The 20,774-nt window shown below is 36.2% G+C and overlaps 1 protein-coding gene across 2 annotated transcripts; it reads right to left on the bottom strand.

Moving 5' to 3' along the window:
* Positions 1–1,122: 1,122 nt before the first annotated feature.
* Strump (WASH complex subunit strump) lies at positions 1,123–20,291 on the bottom strand. 2 transcript variants are annotated; one of them, XM_085959785.1, is made up of 12 exons: positions 18,822–20,291; positions 18,507–18,609; positions 14,016–14,118; positions 12,944–13,135; positions 11,410–11,624; positions 9,276–10,696; positions 7,821–8,083; positions 6,602–6,741; positions 4,565–4,918; positions 3,709–3,926; positions 2,901–3,057; positions 1,123–1,941 (listed from the first exon to the last, which is right to left on the bottom strand). In XM_085959785.1, the coding sequence occupies exons 5-12, from the start codon at positions 11,595–11,597 to the stop codon at positions 1,785–1,787; spliced, it is 2,898 nt and encodes a 965-aa protein (XP_085815911.1). In that variant the 5' UTR covers positions 11,598–11,624; positions 12,944–13,135; positions 14,016–14,118; positions 18,507–18,609; positions 18,822–20,291; the 3' UTR covers positions 1,123–1,784. The 2 variants fall into 2 exon arrangements, with proteins under 2 accessions (XP_085815911.1, XP_085815910.1); XM_085959784.1 differs by lacking the exons at positions 18,507–18,609; positions 18,822–20,291 and adding an exon at positions 15,626–15,878.
* Between the last annotated feature and the right edge of the window lie 483 nt (positions 20,292–20,774).

The raw sequence follows: 20,774 nt of genomic DNA, 5'->3' as shown, positions 1-20,774 counted from the left end.
CAATGTAATGTACCTTTGTGTGTAGTGCCGTGTTTTGAAGTATATCACACAAAAATCAATTTCTAAATATTTGTATAAAAACTGTTTATGTATAATTAATAATCTATTTCTGAACATCTGGTACATTACGAAAGTGATATTTGTGCATATTATTTAATTTGTTGTAAATAAAATATCAATATTCTATCGTGGTAAAACCTTTGTGACACCCCTATTCACGACAAACTTAAATGCATTTATAGGGCCAGTGAAGTGGTATATGTGTATGCATGTGTGTGATTAGGATCAAGGATGCTCTTATACTTCATAATAAGTAAGTTTACACAATTTATTTCGCATTTCTAATTATTCAAAATTTGCTAGCGTAGCGTGTATCGCCTAAGATTTTTTACTTAGCCTGGAAATGGAAAGATCCATTTTTTCATCTCTCCTTGTCAATAAAACTTTTTTCTGATTTGTGACGACAGTCACACTATATCAAGTTGACCCGGCCGTGGTCCGCGAATAACTTCTGAATCAGTCTGCGTAATCGAATTAATTAGTTAACGACGACTTAGCTTTAACAAGCCTAGGCGCGCCTGCTGTCTTGAGGTAACTATCTAGGGATTTGAGGTAGGTGGTAAAAAGGAATGAGGGCCACCATAATTTGCCCAACCAAACTATATTACGTAAATGTACTGTATAGTCCTGTTTAATTTTGAATAAAGAAATTGAATGACTACCTGAAATACATTCCTTGTGTACTCTACAATCATGGCTTACCAGGTGTTTTGTTTGAAATATTGGTAGATGCTGATGACTTGTATGACATCTTGAATCCAATATGGCGGCCGCACTAGACATTGATAAGAAAAATCAATTGTAACTCCTTTCACAAGTATTCTATAACAATTTTTTGCCGGAAGATGTGAACAATGAAAAAAAAATTGGCATGAAGGCGTAATTTCGAATTCTTGAGAAAACAAATATTCTTGATTTCGAGAACTCTCAAATCACAAGCTATACTCACCGCTTTAAGTTCTGCAATAAATACATTGACACCCATGAGGAACAAAGCAATAACCAGTTTTAAAGGCACAACATTGCCAGTGTGTAATGTAATGGGTTGTGGTAGAAAATAATTAAAAGTTTATTAGAAAAATTTATTTGGTATATGAATAATGTAACAAAAAATATTGCAAGTTTATAATAATTATTTTTGTAATAGAATACAAATACTATTGTATAATCTTCATAAAGGTAGGTAATGAAAAAAGGTAAATATTATGTAGTATTTTCACTACCTGCGCATCTGCTATCGAGGGTAGTTTATCATATTTATGTATTGAAATATTATAATTGTTACAATAGGTGCTAGGTTTTAACAACACCTCTCTTGGCTGTGTTAACTTTTAGAGCAAGATAGACGGTTTTGACGGCTTACTTTTTGTAACAAGAATTATAATACCTCAATACGTAAATATGATAAACTAGGTACCCTCGATAGCTGCCAATAGCAGTCTTGTGTATAGAATAAATGCGCTGGCCTTTATTAAACGCACATTGGACAAAACAACAAGTGATTTTGCCAGACGTGCGGGATTCGAACCTGCACCCGCATCTTCAGAGACGGACACACCGATACTTCTCCACCATGGGATTGTTTCCAAACCATTTACCTTCTGATTTTAGCACCCACTAATTTTAATTAATATCGATTTAATTTCATGCTGTTTGCTTAAATTTATTAAATTCTGTATATCTTCTAAAATAATAATTACATTGACATAATTTTTATTATACGCTTACAAAGTTTTACTAGACATAAATTCATACTGTGCGAGTATGTTGATTGGAATGAGACTTTCTATGAAACTCTTTGGTGTGTTGGAGACTGTGCAGAATATTTCCAAAAACTTGAGGCCCACCGTAACCTCTGGCAAGAGTTCGGGGGCCTTGAGGCTGTAAAAAAAAAACAGACATTAGACAATTTTATAAATAATTACTAATATGCCGTGTAAAATTCCGGGAGATGTATCTTCCATACAGCGATCGTGACCACTTAATACACCAGACATACTCAGTCATGATAATAGATGACAGTACAGTACAAGGCCAGTTCAATGACCAATCAGAGCTCACCCATCGCCCAGCCAATCAACACTCGAGCTGCGAGACTATTTGTCACTGATGTCATGTCATTATTTTCAAATTTCATGTCAATTCTACATGATATTTTCAAAACAAAAGCAATCGTTTTTTCGAGTTGACATTGATGTAAATAAAATATAATATTATGTAATTCTGTCAGAATAATATTGATTTCCGGCATTTTTAAACCATACTGATAAAAAGGTTTTGCAATTCGTACAGCTGATAATAAAATAAATGAATGGGTAAGTCTACTTTTATTATATTATGTTCATACACGCTTGTATGTCCCTTGAAAATTCTTTGCAGTCGTGGCATCGAAATAATGATAGAAGGTACATATTGTAATTTTCACATTTGCAAATCAACCAACGCAAACATAAATCTTATATAAAGAAATTTACGTTTTAGTAAATAGTTACTTATTATATTTGCGCATTCTTACAATAGTGAAAGTGGCGGCCATTGTCATTTTATTTTTTGACATTACATTTTAAAATTATTGTTTCAGAATCTGCATTAATATGACGTCGATCGTTGGGTTTTTGGCTGTGCAGAATAACAGCAAGCGATGAAAATTTATAATAAAATCTTTAGGCTACACATAGGAAATTAATGAAGTCATCAATCTGACCGCCACCAAGTGACAGTGACAAAGACCAGCGAGTAAATGAGAAGAATGGCATGGCATAACAGTAAAGAGGTCTCCATCCAGCAATGAAAGAAAACCAGCTGACGTAATTTAATTTAATACATTATATTAAAGTTACCTTAATCCTCCTTCCGTTTGAGTAGTGATTCGTTCACAAAGCAGTAGCAAAAACTGTGTCTTGACATCCGGATGATACTGATGAATCAGAGATGATACTCCTGTCACAAACGGAGCTCCATCCATGGGCTCTGCAGAACGTTTAGCAGAAAGGCATCCTAATGACAAAGAAATCAATAACCACATGATAAAAATACAACTTTCATGAAAACATCCTACATAGAATACATAGGTTGCATTCTGGACGATTACAGGGACCACACCATTGAACTGAAATGTTGAGTCGAGAAAGCCAGGGGTCCATTTATATGACTGAGGAAAATACTATGTAGCCATGACCTAAACCAGGGACTGGGAGAAGACTTGAATCTTTTAAAATGTGGGTATGCACGCATGCTCCGTATCAGCTGGAAAGACATAGTTACAAATGTCGAGGATGAAAAAACCAAAGAAATAATCAGAGAAATAAAACCATTGGTATACTTTGATCACATCATGTGGCCACTCAAGAGATATCAACTCTGTATCTTATCGTTCAAGGAAAGATCTCCGATAAGCGAGCCCCTGGTAGAAGAATGTCCTGGCTTAAGGAACCTCGGAGACTGGTTTGAACTCAGAATTTCATCCCTATTTAGAGCAGTGACAACATGTCCAATTTAGCTATCTTACTTCTTACGGTGAATAGACTATGACAGGTTGTGCTGTACATAATTTAAGGTAATTTTGACCTCTTACTATGACTAGTCAAATGCCACCATATTAGATTTCCTGAAAGACAATCATTAAAAATAAAAACATCATTTACTTACCAATATTCTGATAAAAAGCCATCTTAGGGAGGTTACCAATCACGGTAAGGAAAATGTTTTTGGCTATGCCCTCTCTACTGGAAGTTTTGACGTAGATTGTGGAACATGGATGACTTATTCCAGCTCGCTGCATTAGCTCGTTCACTTCCAGGAGAAACTCTTGGTGCGGATACGGTTTCTCACTATCGCATTTTGATTTCATGTCATTCATTATGGCTCTGGAATGAGGATATTGCAAAAATTAATAGTCTCTGATTAATAGACAGTAAAAAGTAATTGGCATATTATTGTCAATGAAAGATCTGTACATTTTTTGAACATGCTTCGAAAATTTCAGTATATTGAGGTGTTATAACCGGAGCTGTTGGTAACCATTAATTGTTTTAAAGGTTCGGTTCTTGTAGGTTAATCGAATGTGGTTTGGTTCTATCAACCCAGAACTCTGGTTCCAAGGCTCGGTTCTGTTTCTTTAAAAAATCAATGTAGTCTGTATTCTATAAGCTGTCGTACACGTCACATGGAAAGTATTGTACCATCGTGTTCAACTGTTGCAAGTTTTCAACGAGATGGATGCTGAAGACAGACTTTAACTATGTCATGGATATTTTTATATAAAGACTCAAAAGTAGTGTCAATGTTTATACTATTTTTCTAGTTAATGGCAAATCTATAAATGACGAAATATGGAGTGCTTTCAAACTAATAGACAAAATAGACTCACGTAAAAGTAAAATATATTTTTTTAAATTTACCGTGATGTCATACTCATTTTAAACTTATCATGAAATATAGCTACTCGAAGTCTTTCAGAGAAATTCAATTTTCAAGAATTGATGTCCACAATAACATTATTTACCTATCTACGGCCTCCAAGGAAGCCTGCAACCGGCACGAATCAAACTTGCAGGACGTATTCAACTGATGCACGGCATGCTCGGCTAGCAGCAAACAAGTCCCAACTTCCAGCAGCCAATCAGTCAGCTGCTGATGACTCTGATGGCCTGACGCGTTGGATCCAGCCATTGCGGATAATGCGTTGGATAATCTCTTCAGTCGGGCCGTCAGATGAGCAGCCAGTAGCCTCGCCACACCTCGGAGTCCGGCGGCTCCAGTGGCGCAGAATATACCACCAAATACGGTACGAGATATTGTTTCTTGATGGGATTTGGCGTCAAACCATGCACTGTTATGTTTAATGTATACAGTGGACCTGTAAAATAAATTTGGATAATAAAATGTAGCATAATATGGAAGCTTAGTGTCAGTTCCATAAAGTCAATCAATAGCACCAGCGAAGGGTGGAGGTAGGCTGTTAAGATCTACCATAAATAGTGCAGATTAAGCTTTATTAGTCTTACGTATTTGTTTTTGAACTAAGACTACAATTAACAGATGGTGTTGGTTAGTTTTAAAAACCAATTAAGCTCTGCATAACCAAATCATAATAGTTTTGGTAAACTTTAGGCGATACGACAAAATTGTGCAAACTTTTTCATTCATACTTATTTGTTTTCGTTGGATCAAGAATACATACTAATATTACACATATTGTTGGTTATTTTTTTTTTAATTCATTAAGCCCTGCCTAAAGCAAATTATAATAGATAAAAAATATTATTCTATCTATAAAATATCCAAAGTTATGTTGCATAATTTTAGATATTTTATAGATAGACAAGTATTTTTTGACTATTATTTATTATGGCTTGGTTTTGCAGGGAATTTGCAATTGAATTTTAAAAACCAACCAACGCCGTCTGTAAATTGTAGTATTATTTTAATGAAAACATATACGTATGGCTGACAAAGTAAAGTTTAGTGTGCACTATCTGTGGCTGATTTTAACAGCCTACCTCCACTCTTCGCCACTGATCAATAGGATACATTGAAAATTTTATTTTAACAAAAAATCTATTTAAAATGCTAGCAAAATGTACAACCACATATTATAATGATACATACTGGTGAAAAGCCATTTAAATATTATGATATTTGTTCATAATAATATATAGAAGCAGAAAGTTTGACACATACCTGCCGCAACAAAACCATTTAAATGGGTTTCATGTTCTTATGAACAAACATCGACTACTTATGACTTCAAAATAAATAAAATTTATAGAAATTTTTAGCATTCTAACACCTTTCTAAATTTTTTAGCGCCCATAAGTCTTGAACATTGCGATCTAAAAACCCAAGCATAGACATACTTAGTAACTATAACATGGGATGGAAATTATTATAAAATGTTACTTAAATGTATTCCCATTCTAAGTAACCGATAATGCATAAGCCCACTTATTTACATAAATATGACTATGCATAGGGCCCTAATCCCCTAAGCCAGTGGTGCACAAGCTTTTTGAAAGAAGGGCCAATTTGTCCATTTTCTAATTTTTCACGGGCCGCAAAGGGTAAAAGTGTTGAAAAATTATGATATATTATACTAGATGAGATATACATTTTATGTTTTATTTTTAATTTAATAGTTACATAATTTTATCAGAAACTTCAATTACTCTCCACTCCGCATTACGTGCATATTTGCATGAAGAAAATTAGTTCAGACACGATTAATTTGTTAGAAAACAATAAAAGTGCATAAAGAACTTTAGACACGCACTATACATGCATATGTGGACAAACAAATGTGTCATAATCGGACTGTGTTTTTCTGTTAAGACAAGCGATTTTTTAATATCGATTCACAAATGACAAAATTCCTGGAAAACTAACACTATAATGCACGTTTTGAAAACGATAATTTAAAAATAGACTGCACCACAGACAGTGTGACTCATTATAAAAAGATGAAGTTTGTGCACCACTGTCCTAAGCAATTCTTTTGCTGGAACTAACATAGTATTCTATTATGAATGTTCAATTGTCTTACTTTGGATCTGCAAGTCCATACATGTCCTGTACGAGACATCCAAACATGTTTGGCTGGTTAGTGAATCCGGAGCTGGACTCCTTCAGTCGAAGAAGTTTGCTGCACTCTTCGTCGACACACAAGCTTACGATTTTAGACACCTGAAAGATAATCAATTTATAATATATTACTTACTTACTATTCACCACAAGTATACAATACATGTTTAGCAGGAGCAAAGGGTGGAGGTAGTCTGTTAATATCCGACTAGTACTAGACTTTAGAAGTGCACATTAAACTTTGTTAGTCATACGTATTTGTCTTTATTGAACTAAGGCTCCAATTTACAGATGGTGTTGGTTAATTTTTAAAAATCAATTAAACCCTGCCTAAAAGAAACCATAATAGTTTGGGTATATTTTAGGCGATATGACAAAATTCTGTACACTTTTTCATTCATACTTATTTGTTTTCGTTGTATTAAGAATACATATTACACATATTGTTGGTTCATTTTTTTAAATTTAGCCCTGCCTAAATCAAACTATAATAGATAAAAAATATTATTCTATCTATAAAATATCCAAAGTATTCATAGATAGATGAGTATTTTTTGACTACTATCTATTATGGCTTGGTTTTCTAAGGGTTTAATTGAATTTTAAAAACTAACCATCACCATTTGTAAATTGTAGTCTTATTTTAATGAAAACAAATAGGTATGACTGACAAAGTTTAGTTTGCACTATTGATAGCGGATCTTAACAGGGTACCATCCTTCGCCACTGATGTTTAAGTTCACAAGGTAAACATTATCAAATTCAAAATCAACCTAAGTTTATCGAAGATTAGCGACCAAATTGCGGTACAACACCCTATCCTGGGCCAGTCGTATCACATCACTAATGCCTTGGATATTGAGTCACTTAACACAATTGAGAGAATCTCCGTCTGCCTACGTCTCTGCTACCCTCCACTCTACCCAGAATATGCTGAAGCTGGAGTAAATCATGGTGGAAAATATGGGTGAGTATGCATCATTTCTGTGTTTGATGGTAGTTATAAATTTTCTTAGCTTATTTGCGTGTCTGTAAACCTCCTCGAGATTTATCAAATATAATCGCTAGACTAGAAGATTTTGTTAACTCCACCCCCTCCCGCCACTTTAGACATATTATGGTTGATTTTTTAAAATGGAACCCCCCCCCCCCCCCCCCCCAAACCATTTTTTGTGTCTCACCTCTTCCTGCCATATTTTCAAGCCGTGTATATTAATGTAATCCTGGATGTATTCAAAGGATCTTCTGTATCCATCCATATGCTTTGCCAGCTGTTGCAATCTGGCCACCAAGGTGCTTCCGTTTCTGCTCCCGGATGGAGCTAAGGCAGTCACAAGTCGAGCCTTCACGAGTCTCGACACTTCACGCCTGATGCCATCTTCCAAAAGCTGTTTCGGATCAATGCAAATCACTCCAACTAAAGTGCTTCTCATTTTTAATATGCCTAAAATGATAAAAAATCTGATCAAACCGTGACGATTTGTATTATATAATATTATAGCCAGTCACACACACCTATCCTATTGTATAAATGCATTCTCAAAATTCCTTGGACTGACTAAGTGACAAATGCAGACATTCTCAAACAAATGGGAAACGACTGAGACGTTCTGCATTAGTAACAGAACCAGAAAACTACAGTACCTCGGCCACACTATGAGAGGAGAAAAGGTACAACATTCCCCAACTCGTTATCCTAGGAAAGATTAACGGTGAACGTAGAAGAGGACAATACCGCATTTCGTGGCTTAATAACTTCCGTGATTGTTACGAGTCAGTGTCGAAGGGTGGAGGTAGGCCATAGTGCCATCAAATCATACAAACTTTTTTAAAAACTAACTAACACCGTCTGGAATTCGTATTCTTAGTTCAATGAAAACAAATAAGTATGACTGACAAAGTTTATTGTGCACCATTTATGTCGGATCTCCACAGCCTACCTCTATGCATAGCTACCGGTATATATCAAACCAATACTTAAGACATCCGATTTTTTAGACATGGGTAGACATAATATATTATGCGAATGCACGAATTACAAGATTTTTCTTCCTGAAGAGACATTTAGCTAATTATAGTGAATTAGTACAACCCCCAGTACCGTTTATGTGACTTAGATGATATATTATGCACAATAAACTTTATTGTGCACTATTTTTGTAGGATCTCCACAACTTACTAGTTGTGGAGATCCTACAGAAATAGTGCACATCTACTCTACTAATCTAATCTACTGAACTGTTCCGAGTAGCAGATGATAGAGCAAATATCACAGTGATGGTGGCCGACCTCTGATATGGGAATGGCACGATAAGAGGATTATGAAACCAAACATGGCTGAATGGTTAATGTGATTTTTGATTGATGTGGATCTGACCACCTCATGAAGAGGTTTTTTAACAGTTTTTTTTTTAGGGGAAATGGATGTTAACAACATACTCAAACTATACATGCTTCCAAACAAACATTGAAAAACTTGTGAATTTGCCAGACCCAGAATATGGACCCGAGATGCATGACTTCCCGTGTACAATGTTCCATTAGATACCACCTAATGGAACATGTTGTATAGAGTGATCAACAAAGCTACAACATGGTAATCTGTAATTATTATTAAATATTCAAAGATATCATACCACTTGTGAAAATGGACACAGAATGTGTCAGCTTCGCCACTTCCATCCTCTCATCCAACTGTGAAAATTCTTTCAGCTTATCCTTATCCAATCTAGTCGGCAATTCGATGATCACCGAAGTTTGCAGCTCAATTATCCTCTCCAGCAAACTAAACACAGTCTCCGGGATAACTTGCAAAACTTCCCTCACATACATAACTAACTCATTGCTGTAATACTGCGATACAGAGAGAAGATCAGCACTGCCGGCCTGATTTATATGCATCAATGGAATCTCCAACACGGAAGCCAGCTTTAAAAACACAGCTCGAAGATGAGAGACAAGAGTCGGATCTTTCTTTAAGGCTTCACGGCCGAGTGTGGTGAACGATCTCGCCGCATACCACCCGTAGCTTAAATCGGCGAATACTTGTAAGGAAACTAAACTCTCTTCAGTTAAGCCACCGCCTCTTATCATATCTCGTAAGCGGCTTCTACATTCCTTCAACCATTGTTTCACCTGCATTATATCGTGTAACTGATGAAATTCTTGCACGTATTCTAATTCTCGTAACAATTTAATAATACTTCTACTCGATGCTTCCATATCGTCGTGGCGTAGTCCATCTATTTTTCTTTTTATATTTTTAAAGCATCTATCAAGGTTTTCATTTTTGGCTACGCGAGGGAGCGGTTTTTCACCAGAGAACGCTTCACTCAATTCTCCGATCCGTTCTGCGGCTTCATTCTTCTGTTTCTCCCATTTCTTTTCTTTATTGTTCAGTAAATTCTTAAAAATTTCTTTCACACACATCTCCAATAGAGACGTGTTTATCATCAATTGAAACAGATCCATCGCTTTGTACTTTGCATCCAAAATAGTTTGATCCCTTATCTGTTTGCTTTTTTTTATATTATCGTACTGAATTACAGTTGGGTTCATATGCAACATTAACCAACGTAACGTAACGTTACATTCTCTTATCAAATTCAAAATAACATTAACATTCTCCATGACTTTCTCTTCCTGCAGCGCACCTTCTTGTAGTAATTTACCAGTCTGCGCAGTAAGCTTCACCATTTGTGCCGAATACTTCTGCGAGAGATCTTTAATATTCTTAGAAATGAGAGTATTAGCCAAGGCGGACTTGGCAGCTTTATACGGCTCCCATATTTCAATCAGATTCAAAGTTAATCCCATGTACACAGAAACGATCCAATTGTCTGGAAAATATTTATCTACAATCTCCCTCATCTTTGCTGACTCCATCATTAATGTGTTCGGAGAGAATAAGAGACAGACAACCAGCATGGATGCCTGAGAAGCGAGTGCCGTCGATCGATGGTCGGGGCTCGGATATATACTGATCTGATTGTAGATGTCTTCGCCTCGTAATCGTCCTATCACGATGTCAATGAAAGTTTCATCGATGGGTATACGTCTGAAAGAATAAAACAATATACTAAAATATACCATGAAAACAAGTACATATATACAAATTATCATGCATAGTGGCTCCTAAAAGAGTCCATTTATCTATAATATCATTTTTCCGACCATGTCCGATCCTAATAGGATCATATGGGCCTCCACAGAGTAGAGGTTTGTATTAACAGATTTTGTTTTTTACGAGAAATGGATGTCAGCCACTTGCTCAACCTATTAGGTCCATACCCTGACTCACACACAAATTGAAAAAACAATATGTGTACTAGACAAATTTATATATTGGATAAATGTATACACTGTGTATAAAGTATTCCTAGCAATTAGACAAAAACTACTTAAATAATTTCAAGCATTATTAATTCAGTTGACACATGTGTATAAAAATACCAAACTGGCCAACAGATTTTTTAATACTGCTAGTCTTTCGTGTTTGCATAAATAATTGGTACTCAAAACAAGTTTGCTTCGTCGGAAACAACAAGATGACACTTAAAACTATATTTACTTCTGTTTAGAATACATAATTATAACAGTTCAATTTCGTTATATATTTTGTGTTATGCCTTCGATATTGGTTGACTAACGTATAAACCTACTGATACATAAGTATCACCATGCATTTGGCTCTTAGTTCTTTACCATGAGAATAATATTATGTCAGTATATCAAATATATTAAAACATTTATATTACAATATAATATTACTTGAACAACTCTTCAGGATAATGCTGTGGTCGTTTGGAGTTAGCGGCATTCCGATAGCCAGTATCTTGGAGTAAAATGCAGACTCTGTCAAAATTGTTCTGCTGGTTGGAGGCCGAGGCCCGGTGATGAGCAATGAGGATCCGTTCACGCAGCTTTCCCGGTAGATGTACTTCGCACACTATCAGCATCGCTCCGTAAAGATACAGGCTCTCGCACTAGAATTCAAATGAATCTTCAAGACACAGATAGTAGATTGACAACCCCATGTTTTTTATTAATCAATCAGTTAACATTTATTTAATTGGCCTTGACTTTGCTGGAGGCTTTATGATGTTCTCAACTTTGATTCTATAGCTACCAAGTGGCCAGGACACGGAGACAACTGGACGCCAGGACAAGTGGGTGCCACACTGTCAAATGAAATAACCTACATTAATGAAATAAATAGACGTTCGTTACGATTTGATACAGAAAGTATTATTTCGACCATGTCCGATTCTAATAAAATCATATGGGCCTCCACACAGGAGAGGTTTGTTATTAACAGATTTTTTTTTACGAGAAATGGATGTCAGCCACTTGCTCAACCTATTAGGTCCATACTCTGACTCATACACAAAATTGAATAACAACATGTCTATTTGCCAGACCCAGGATTCGAACCTGGGACCCACGACGTTATAGGTCGATGCTTAAGCCACTCGACAAGTAAATTTAATAAGTTTCTATCTACTACTTAGTTGTTTTAATTTATTTTGCTCTTAACATAATGTTTTTTATTGCGGATTGAGAATTATTATGACTGACGTTCCATATAAAAATAAAAGAACTCTCTTTTCGTTGGAATTTAAACATTTACACGATTAAATCATTATTTACGTGTGCATATTTAAATTCTCACCAAATACCTATTAAATAATATAATAATATCATCGCCATAGATGTCAAGGGAGCCAGTCCACAAAATCATAACGCAGAGAAACAGGCGCGCAAAGATTTTGTGTGACAAAAAAAGTAACATGTTTTTATTGAACTTTTTTGTTTTTAAAGATATAACGGTGAAACTTTCAACATCGAATATACTTTGTGGTGTTATCTTTTTATTATTTTGTACAAATGACTAAAAAAAAAGTATGTATCTTAGAAGTTATGTGTGTTATATCTCTTGACCACTGAATATTGAAATGTACTAAAAATGTAGTCAAAAGAGTTTTGTGGGTTAAATCCATTGACCACTGCATCTTTGATGATTTTAAAATGCTTTTGTGTACTTTGCTCATGTTCGCCAAATTTGTGGCTTGGCTCCCTTGACATCTACGGTGACGATATATGAGTATTATATATAATTATTTTGAAAGTACTTATAATTCACGAACGTCTATTTATTTACAAATTTCATTTGATTGCGTAACGCCCAGTTGTCCCGGTGTCGAATCATCCTAGACCCGTGGCCAGTTTGGATCCATGGAATTAATTAATTTACCGAACGAAAACCACATAATACATGTTGTGAAGAAAAATAATAGTCTTTTACCAAGAGTTGTTTTCCTTCGCTGTCTTTGAGAATAGAGTCTACAGATTGCTGGATAAAAACTCCTTCTGATAGTTGCTCCAGAAATAAATTAAGGTCAACGACATACTGGTAGATGCTTTCGAATGCGAGATAGAACCGTGTTATGATGTCCTGATGAGTTTCTTTGAAGTCATCATCCAACTCTTGGAGAACCTAGAAAATAGCATAGGAAGCAATTTGATAAAGTGGTACACTTACTTTATACTGTATAGATGCAATTGCCGTGGGTTAGAGGCAAAAAATAGCCTCTTGTTCCATAGATCATAGGTTCAAACCCTCACTGTTTCTTCAATCAGCTCTTAACATAGTGGACTCAAAATGCCACCTACTAAGTACCATAATTTATTAATAAATATTAGGGTGAACCACCCAATTATTGGCACTTTAAGGGATCTGAGCAGTTCAAGTTCGCACAGTATTCTATCAATTGTCTTTATAAGTTCTTAAGTTCCTGATTTACCTATTAAAATTAATTATATCTTATTAAATTAATTATTATATAGGCTATATAATCCAACGTGGAGCTTGCCTGTCTCCGAAAAGATGATTCTTAACAGATTTTTTAAAGAGGAATGATTATTGATCATTCGTGCAATCTATTAAGTCTATGATATTGATTCAAACAATGTCAATTTTCCAGACTCAGCATTCAAAGCGTCAACCAAGGCTTTAGAATAAATTGAACATTCTGCCACTGCTATGTATTTAATTATATTTTATTGGGAAAAATTCTATGATTTTTTTTAATATTCCGACAATCATATCCACAAATCCTACTGTAAATATGGATATATTTTACTTAATTTAACACCTTAAAATGTGCAATCCCTTAGCAGTGATATGATCTGCCTACCATCACAGGACATGCCTCGACAAATTGAGAGAATAGGTAACAATCAATCCTTACAGTGTGAATTAGTATTATGTATCTTGGAATGTAAATGGTGATTACGCACCACTGACAGACTAATATGGAGAATGCCTTCTCTAGAACCGGTGATGCTAATAATAAATGTTGGATATTTATACTTACCGCATTATTAGCAATTTTTTTCTCGATGGCATCGGTGTTTTTAACATAGCTGAAATCCAGGATAATGTCACCATACTTCGCCTGGTCACTTTTGGTCTCCAAGCTGCAACATTAAAAAATAATTAGATACTTTTAGCGTGCCAAGCTGGGCACGCGTGCCACGTATTTGCCATCGCTGTCATAGTGACTATAGCCGCCTATGTGACAGTTTAAAGTAGGAAATATGGCGACTGACGAGTCTGAAGGTTGGATTAGAAATAATTGACTAGTAGCGTCTGCGCATGTGTAACTGCAACACTAAGGATATGCAACATGCGGTTTGTGAGAAGTGAAACTTATTGCCTGCGACAACAGCCTTTTTTTTAAACTAAAATGTCGCATTCGAGCTATGTCCGAATGTACATTAACTTACATGTATTTTGCGAATACCAAAAAAATCACATCAACATATTCAATGGGTTGCAGTCGAGACAGTTTATATGTGCCAGTGGCAAAGGGTAGTGTGCACTATTTATGTTGAATCTCCACAGCTTACCTCCACCTTTCGCCATTGATATGTGCGACCCGGCTTAGGACGTGAAAACCTAATAAAGTCAATAATACACAAAGGTTTGATGAGGTATTTGATAAGTAATATGCAGCTAATGATGTGTCTGTTCTGTTTTATCATGGAACCGTCGCCTCATTGGTACAGAGCAGTTAGCAAGCCACTGAGGTGTTATATCGCTATGGTATAGGTAAGTCTTCATGAGAGGGACAAAAAAAATGAAACCTAAGTACTTTTATTGGTGCTTTTTACTGGTTCTCCGTCGTCTTTATCTGTCAGTCGCCATTTTGGAATTCAGCTATCTTTTTGTCATCGAATTATAGTACGCGGTCCAAGACATTGTAGTATTTCGGCAAAAATTATAGGACGTGTTGAAAATGTAAGTTTTTTGTTTGTCACATAAACATAACGGAGAATTCGAGAAATTCCGATGCCCTGCTTTATTAAAACACCTCTTATGACCGAAATATGCTAACAGCGGCCGCCGTCATTAACTGTCACATTAGTTTTTTTAGAGTATACAACGCAAGACTACGTCTATAGACTAATATCGCACACTGAGATCTTATATTATATAGATTATACTTACTACGTCCCTCGCTTAACATTATTACGATTTGCTGTGATTGAAGTACGAACATTTTACGGAACTTTTAACATCGACATTATAGACAACTTTTAAACGCAATGAAATAAGCAATGGGGAATATTCGCACAACCGGCGAATTCAATTAGTTCCATTTTTCAAAATTGTGGTATTTTTGACGTACTATACTTTTTTAATAGTACGCGAACCAAAATGTACTATAAGTATAGTTCGGTTGGCAACACTGTGCTCACTGACAGATGACAGCGAGCGGGGGCGGAGAACCAGTAAAAAGACCTGAAGAATTTCGCAAACATCGCACAAATAATGGAGATAAGGAAAGCAACCGTTCAATAACAAATTTACAAGTGTATTTGGAGAAACAACAATGAATCATTGATAACGAATAAAATGTAGATTTTAGAGGAGGATTTTGAAGCTGGAAATACTGCACTAATATTAATGTTGTGGTATTACCTGAATATGGGTGGGATATTGTCTTTCAAACGTAGTATTTCGGCAATAATTGCATTTCCGTGAGACACTAAATTTAACAGTGTGTCAATCGCCGTGATTTCATCACATTTGTTTCGTGAAGGCTTCATACTTTTATTTGCTGTGATTTTTCTTAAATTAAATCATAATCTAATTAGATTTTTTGTGTATAAACAATACTTTTGTAGTTATTTTTATTCAGCATAACACTGACAGCGCTGTCAGTTTTGACACTTCATATACTTTTTAAAAATGTTATAGCTGTCGTGTGTACCTCATATTCTAACAGCAAAATATAATTTTATTGATTGTAGAGGTTTTCTTTGACATCAATTACAAATTATTTTGTTTTTATTATTTTCGCCGTTATTTCAATGTTTTAAAGCTTGTTGAAATATTATCCATTGTATTTAAGTTGTACCTATCTCATTTTTTTAATAACATTAGGTATGGTATGATGCACACAAAATAAATTGCAAGGTAGTAAACAAAATATGACTTCATTCCAAGCTTTAATTTCTAACGACGATGATTTAATCATTTATTGTAAATTTTGTATCGTTAGGACGTTAAATAATTGTTAGACCATGGTGTGGCCTGATTTTAGCCTCGACAGATAGGTACCTACTTTCAATGTGTTGAGCCATCGCCATCTCTACTTGAGTCGGCAATGGTTGAGCTCATTATTCTGCTCAGATGCGACTCAACCAGAGCACCGGACTTGGGGAAAAAAGTAGAGTAGGTATGGATTTACTACCTACATTTCTCTTTGTCCAAGAATGTCGCATGGTAGGAATCTATCCACCACAGTGACGTCCCTAGACAAAATGCCGCCCCTGGGCAGGGCCGTAATGCCGCTCCATTTTTTATCATCCGTGCTCATGTCGTTTCTGGTCACCAAAGACCTCGAAGGGCAAAACTAGACATCGTGAACCCGACAAAAAATACAGTAAGTACTGTTAAACCTTTTATGTTAATAATTAATAGGTACATTTTGTTTCCAACCAGTGAGCTGAGTTTTTTAAATGAAAGATATCTTTGTTATTTGGTAGGTACTCAGTTTAGGTCGTTATTTCTATATATACCAAATGATTCTCCTCGATTTGCCGCCCTTCGAGTAACTGCCGCCCCCAAGTGACGCTCAATCTGCCTACCCCCACGGGACGTCACTGATCCACCAATATGTAAATTCTTGAGACTGGGCACGGTGAATTCGTTGGCGAGCTCTTTGAGTTTGGACTTGTCAACCGACCAACATGTCCATGTGGCGGAGAACTAATTAGGTTCAGGAAGCAAGCCACATCCTCTGTCCATAGTGAATGTCTGATGAATTTGAAATTTCACGTATATCACATATTACCATATTAAAGAAGACATTTCAATATAAAATTTAGCTATAAATAGGTACACATAGAAAGATTTTCCTTGCCAATTTTATGTAGAGGGGCAAAAAAGCAATAGGTAGGTACCTACATTGACTACTATTTTTAAGATGAATAAATAATCAAATAAAACACCGAGAAATACGTACGTGTAGGTTATGTAATTAAAGCAACTACAGACATCAAACAAGAATGGAAACCGCCCAGTGACGTCCCGTCGGAGTAGGCAGGTAATGCGTTGCATAGGGGCGGCACATTATAAAGGGTGGCGAATACAAATATTACAACTTTTGACAGCAGCGGCGGTTTCCGATGAAGCTGATGATGCGGTTACTAAACCTGTCACCACTGTTTTTGATAGGTTTTGTGTAAGTGCCGTAATTCGTCAAAGTTAGGTAGGTATGTAAATTTAAACTTTTTTTATGTAGGTATTTGTTTGTTTAAGATAGCCGAAAATAAATAATAATAATAATAAAAATAATAATATAAAATTATTAAAGAAAATTTGAAATAAAACATTAAAAGGGACGGTATTCTAAGTCTGTTTAAGAGCGCCACTTTGCCTAGGGACGTTACTAAAGTCGCCATTTTATTTTGGGGCTGCCAATAGAATAAGAAAATAATTAACTTCTTACTTAATACTTATACAAACACGCATGTAATAATCATATTGTTAGATTCGAAAATCGTATTTCCTACAAAATTCATAATACGAAAAGCGTACTCCTCCATCCGGAGTCCAAATTCTTTGGAGCATACCTACTAATATTCGGACGATGCCGTTCATTATGCCTGGCGCGGTCCTCGCCGTCAAACCTCCGATGAATGATGACCAAAAGAAGAAGTCGAGAATTTCAATTAAATTCTATTGTCACCATCAATGCCAGAATTAATACCAAGCCATTGTCTAAATGGATATTTTAACAAAACAATGAAGTCTAAAACATAATAGACACCCATTATTAAATTGCCTCCCTTTGTCAACGCGAACGGCTGCATTTACACTTGCATCTTAATTATCTCCTTCTTCTTCTTATATTAATTAGTTTAATACTTAATTGTATTGTGAACAATATCGTGACACAATGTGGATACTTTGCTGGGAGTGTGAATTTCTCAAACGATTATTAATTATTATTACATAGTCTACCTAAGAATTATATGAGAATATCATTCAAGCATGCCGTAACTAACGAGGCATTTAATTGCCCATAATGATGGAGGTATTTATAGTTAATTAACTATAACTTTATAAATTAATTTAAAACATTTTGCAGAAAGTTATAAAAAAAAATACTACGAATGCATTCATTTATTGATAAACGGAAAACAAAACACTTTCTCCACACTTTTGTGAACGAGGAAAAGAAAAATGTTAATCAGAAAGGAAATGAACAAAACGTCAAACAATCTCCTCTTACTGACTAGTATTTGCCTTATAAAAATACCTTTATGTATCTACAAAATAAAACGAAATTTACCTAATGTCATTTTCGTTTTCCGCCTCAGGATCGTGTCGATTTTCTAATGCATCTGCTTCTTTCTGAGCCGAGTGAAGGCTGCAATCCTATTAAGTTTCTTCACCTAGTCGTATTTGAATTTAATTTAAAAAAAAAACTGTATCAATATTTACAACAAAAATCGTAATTGGCAACAAGCTCTTCTGGAATTTGATATGATATAAATCAGTGAATCGCAAAGTAGAGACAATTGTCTCTGTACTTGAAGGCAAGGGGGTGTTAGAAGAGCTCTGAACTGATTGTAAATGGCAGATAATTAAAATTGGTATTACTCACCTTATCTTCTTCTTCTTTCACCCTGTCACGTCCCAACGTTGGGGCATAGGGCAAGCACAAGTTGGCGCCACTTCCCTCGGTCCATCGCCAACTCCTGTGCCTCCCGCCATGTCAGACCTGCAGCACGTAGGTCGCTTTTGTAGCATCGCTGCAGGGTGAGGGAGGGCCGGCCACGGCAACGGAACCCTTGAGGCTGTGCCACAAGGGTACGAAGTGCCGCACTCTTTGGCGGCATCCGGAATACATGTCCCAGCCACGTGAATCGTCTCTTCGTGATAACTTCAATCACCGAAGGCTGTTGTGTCTGCTCACGAACTCGGATGTTTGTAACGCGGTCGTACCAATGTACCCCTAAGATTCTGCGGAGACATCGATTCTCAAAGCTCAAAAGCCGAGACTCTTGAAGCTTAGTAAGATGCCATGTCTCACAGCCATACAGGAACACAGGTAGCACGCACGCGTTAAACAAACGACATTTGGTCCTCACAGAATACAGTCTTGACCTCCATGCGACTCCAAGTTGGTTGAACGCAGAGCCCGCCACACCCATGCGGATTCCAAGCTCACTAGAAATACCACCATCATCGGCAACCGTGGCACCCAAGTACTTGAATCTGGACACCAGCTCGACGGGCAGACCAGAAACCCGCAGAGGAGTGTCGGCGTCGATGCAAGCAGCACTGCACATGGATTTGGTCTTAGCGGCATTCAGATGAAGACCCACACGCATCGAGTTCGCGGCTAGCCTGTTTACGGTCACCTCCAACCTCCAACTCACCTTACACCTAACCTTAAACATATAAAGTATATTTTTAATAAACTATTTCTTTCATTCAACGAATAAGATACAAGCACAGGACAGTTCCCTGGACACAAGATTTCAGAATGTAACAATCTATATACTGAATATACCTACATAATTTGAAAACATCTCAAGCATATTATTCATACCTACCTACACACTAGAAAAGAATGTTTTGTACGGGCCTAGTTTAATTGGTAAAACATACTGGCGCAAATCCAGCAGATAGGTACAGGTTCAAGCCCGTCGGGATTTTTTTAGTGTGTATATGCATGAGATGTTTTCAAATTATGTATATTCAGTATAAGGTATAAATCACAAACCGTAAAATCAAAAACGAAGTGTGTCAAAAGTACGCCGTCAAAAGTTTTGGTAATAAGGTGACGCCGCGTCAACATGCAGTTTTCTGGGACCGTCTCGAAAATCTCGGCAGGAAAGCATTATCCAATAGGAGTAACACGGGCAACAGATTTTTCAGCAGGAAAAATGCGGTTGCCCAAGTCCTCGCTCGTCGAATGTCAACATCACACAGGGAATCGAGGCCCAACACTATTCCATCGGCTACCACTGGCTGATGTTCGACGTCACTTCCACCTCCCCCGAAGACATTAGCAATCAACTAGGTAATCATGTTCTTATGTCATCGTCCTACAATATTATGTCAACTTGATGCTTACGGGCCGCACAAAATTGTGTTTTTGCTAATTGCTTTTCAAATTCAAATTAACACGTTAATTACAAAATTAATTAAAAGGGCCCGTAAACATTGGGTTAAAATAAAATCACAACCAGGAAAATAAAAGTAACCTCCAACACATCGATCTTCTCCAATCGAAGAAGCCCTCACTAGGGATTGCAATACCGAATGAAAATGTCAATACCGGTTTTTCAGTATTTATTATTGCATATCGGTATTAAAACCGGTATTTCTAAAACATTAAAAAAAACAGAAGTAGGTGCTTATTAATAAAAACCTACATATCTATATTTATTATGTTGACATTTAAAAATAATATGTATTTATCATAATAATTGTAGAACTAGCGATTTTTTGCAAATAACTTGAATATATTGATAATTTTAACTAAAGCCCTCAAAAGTTCGTCAAGTGCAAATAAGTCCGGCTGCAGGAAAAACTTCTTAAATTCAAC

This window comes from Rhyacophila brunnea, unplaced genomic scaffold (genome assembly GCF_057557595.1).
Source record: "Rhyacophila brunnea isolate RB1 unplaced genomic scaffold, BYU_Rbru_1.0 scaffold_9, whole genome shotgun sequence".
Lineage (NCBI taxonomy): Eukaryota > Metazoa > Arthropoda > Insecta > Trichoptera > Rhyacophilidae > Rhyacophila > Rhyacophila brunnea.
The sequence above is the reverse complement of the archived record's forward strand: the minus strand, read 5'-3'. Positions and strand labels throughout refer to the sequence as shown.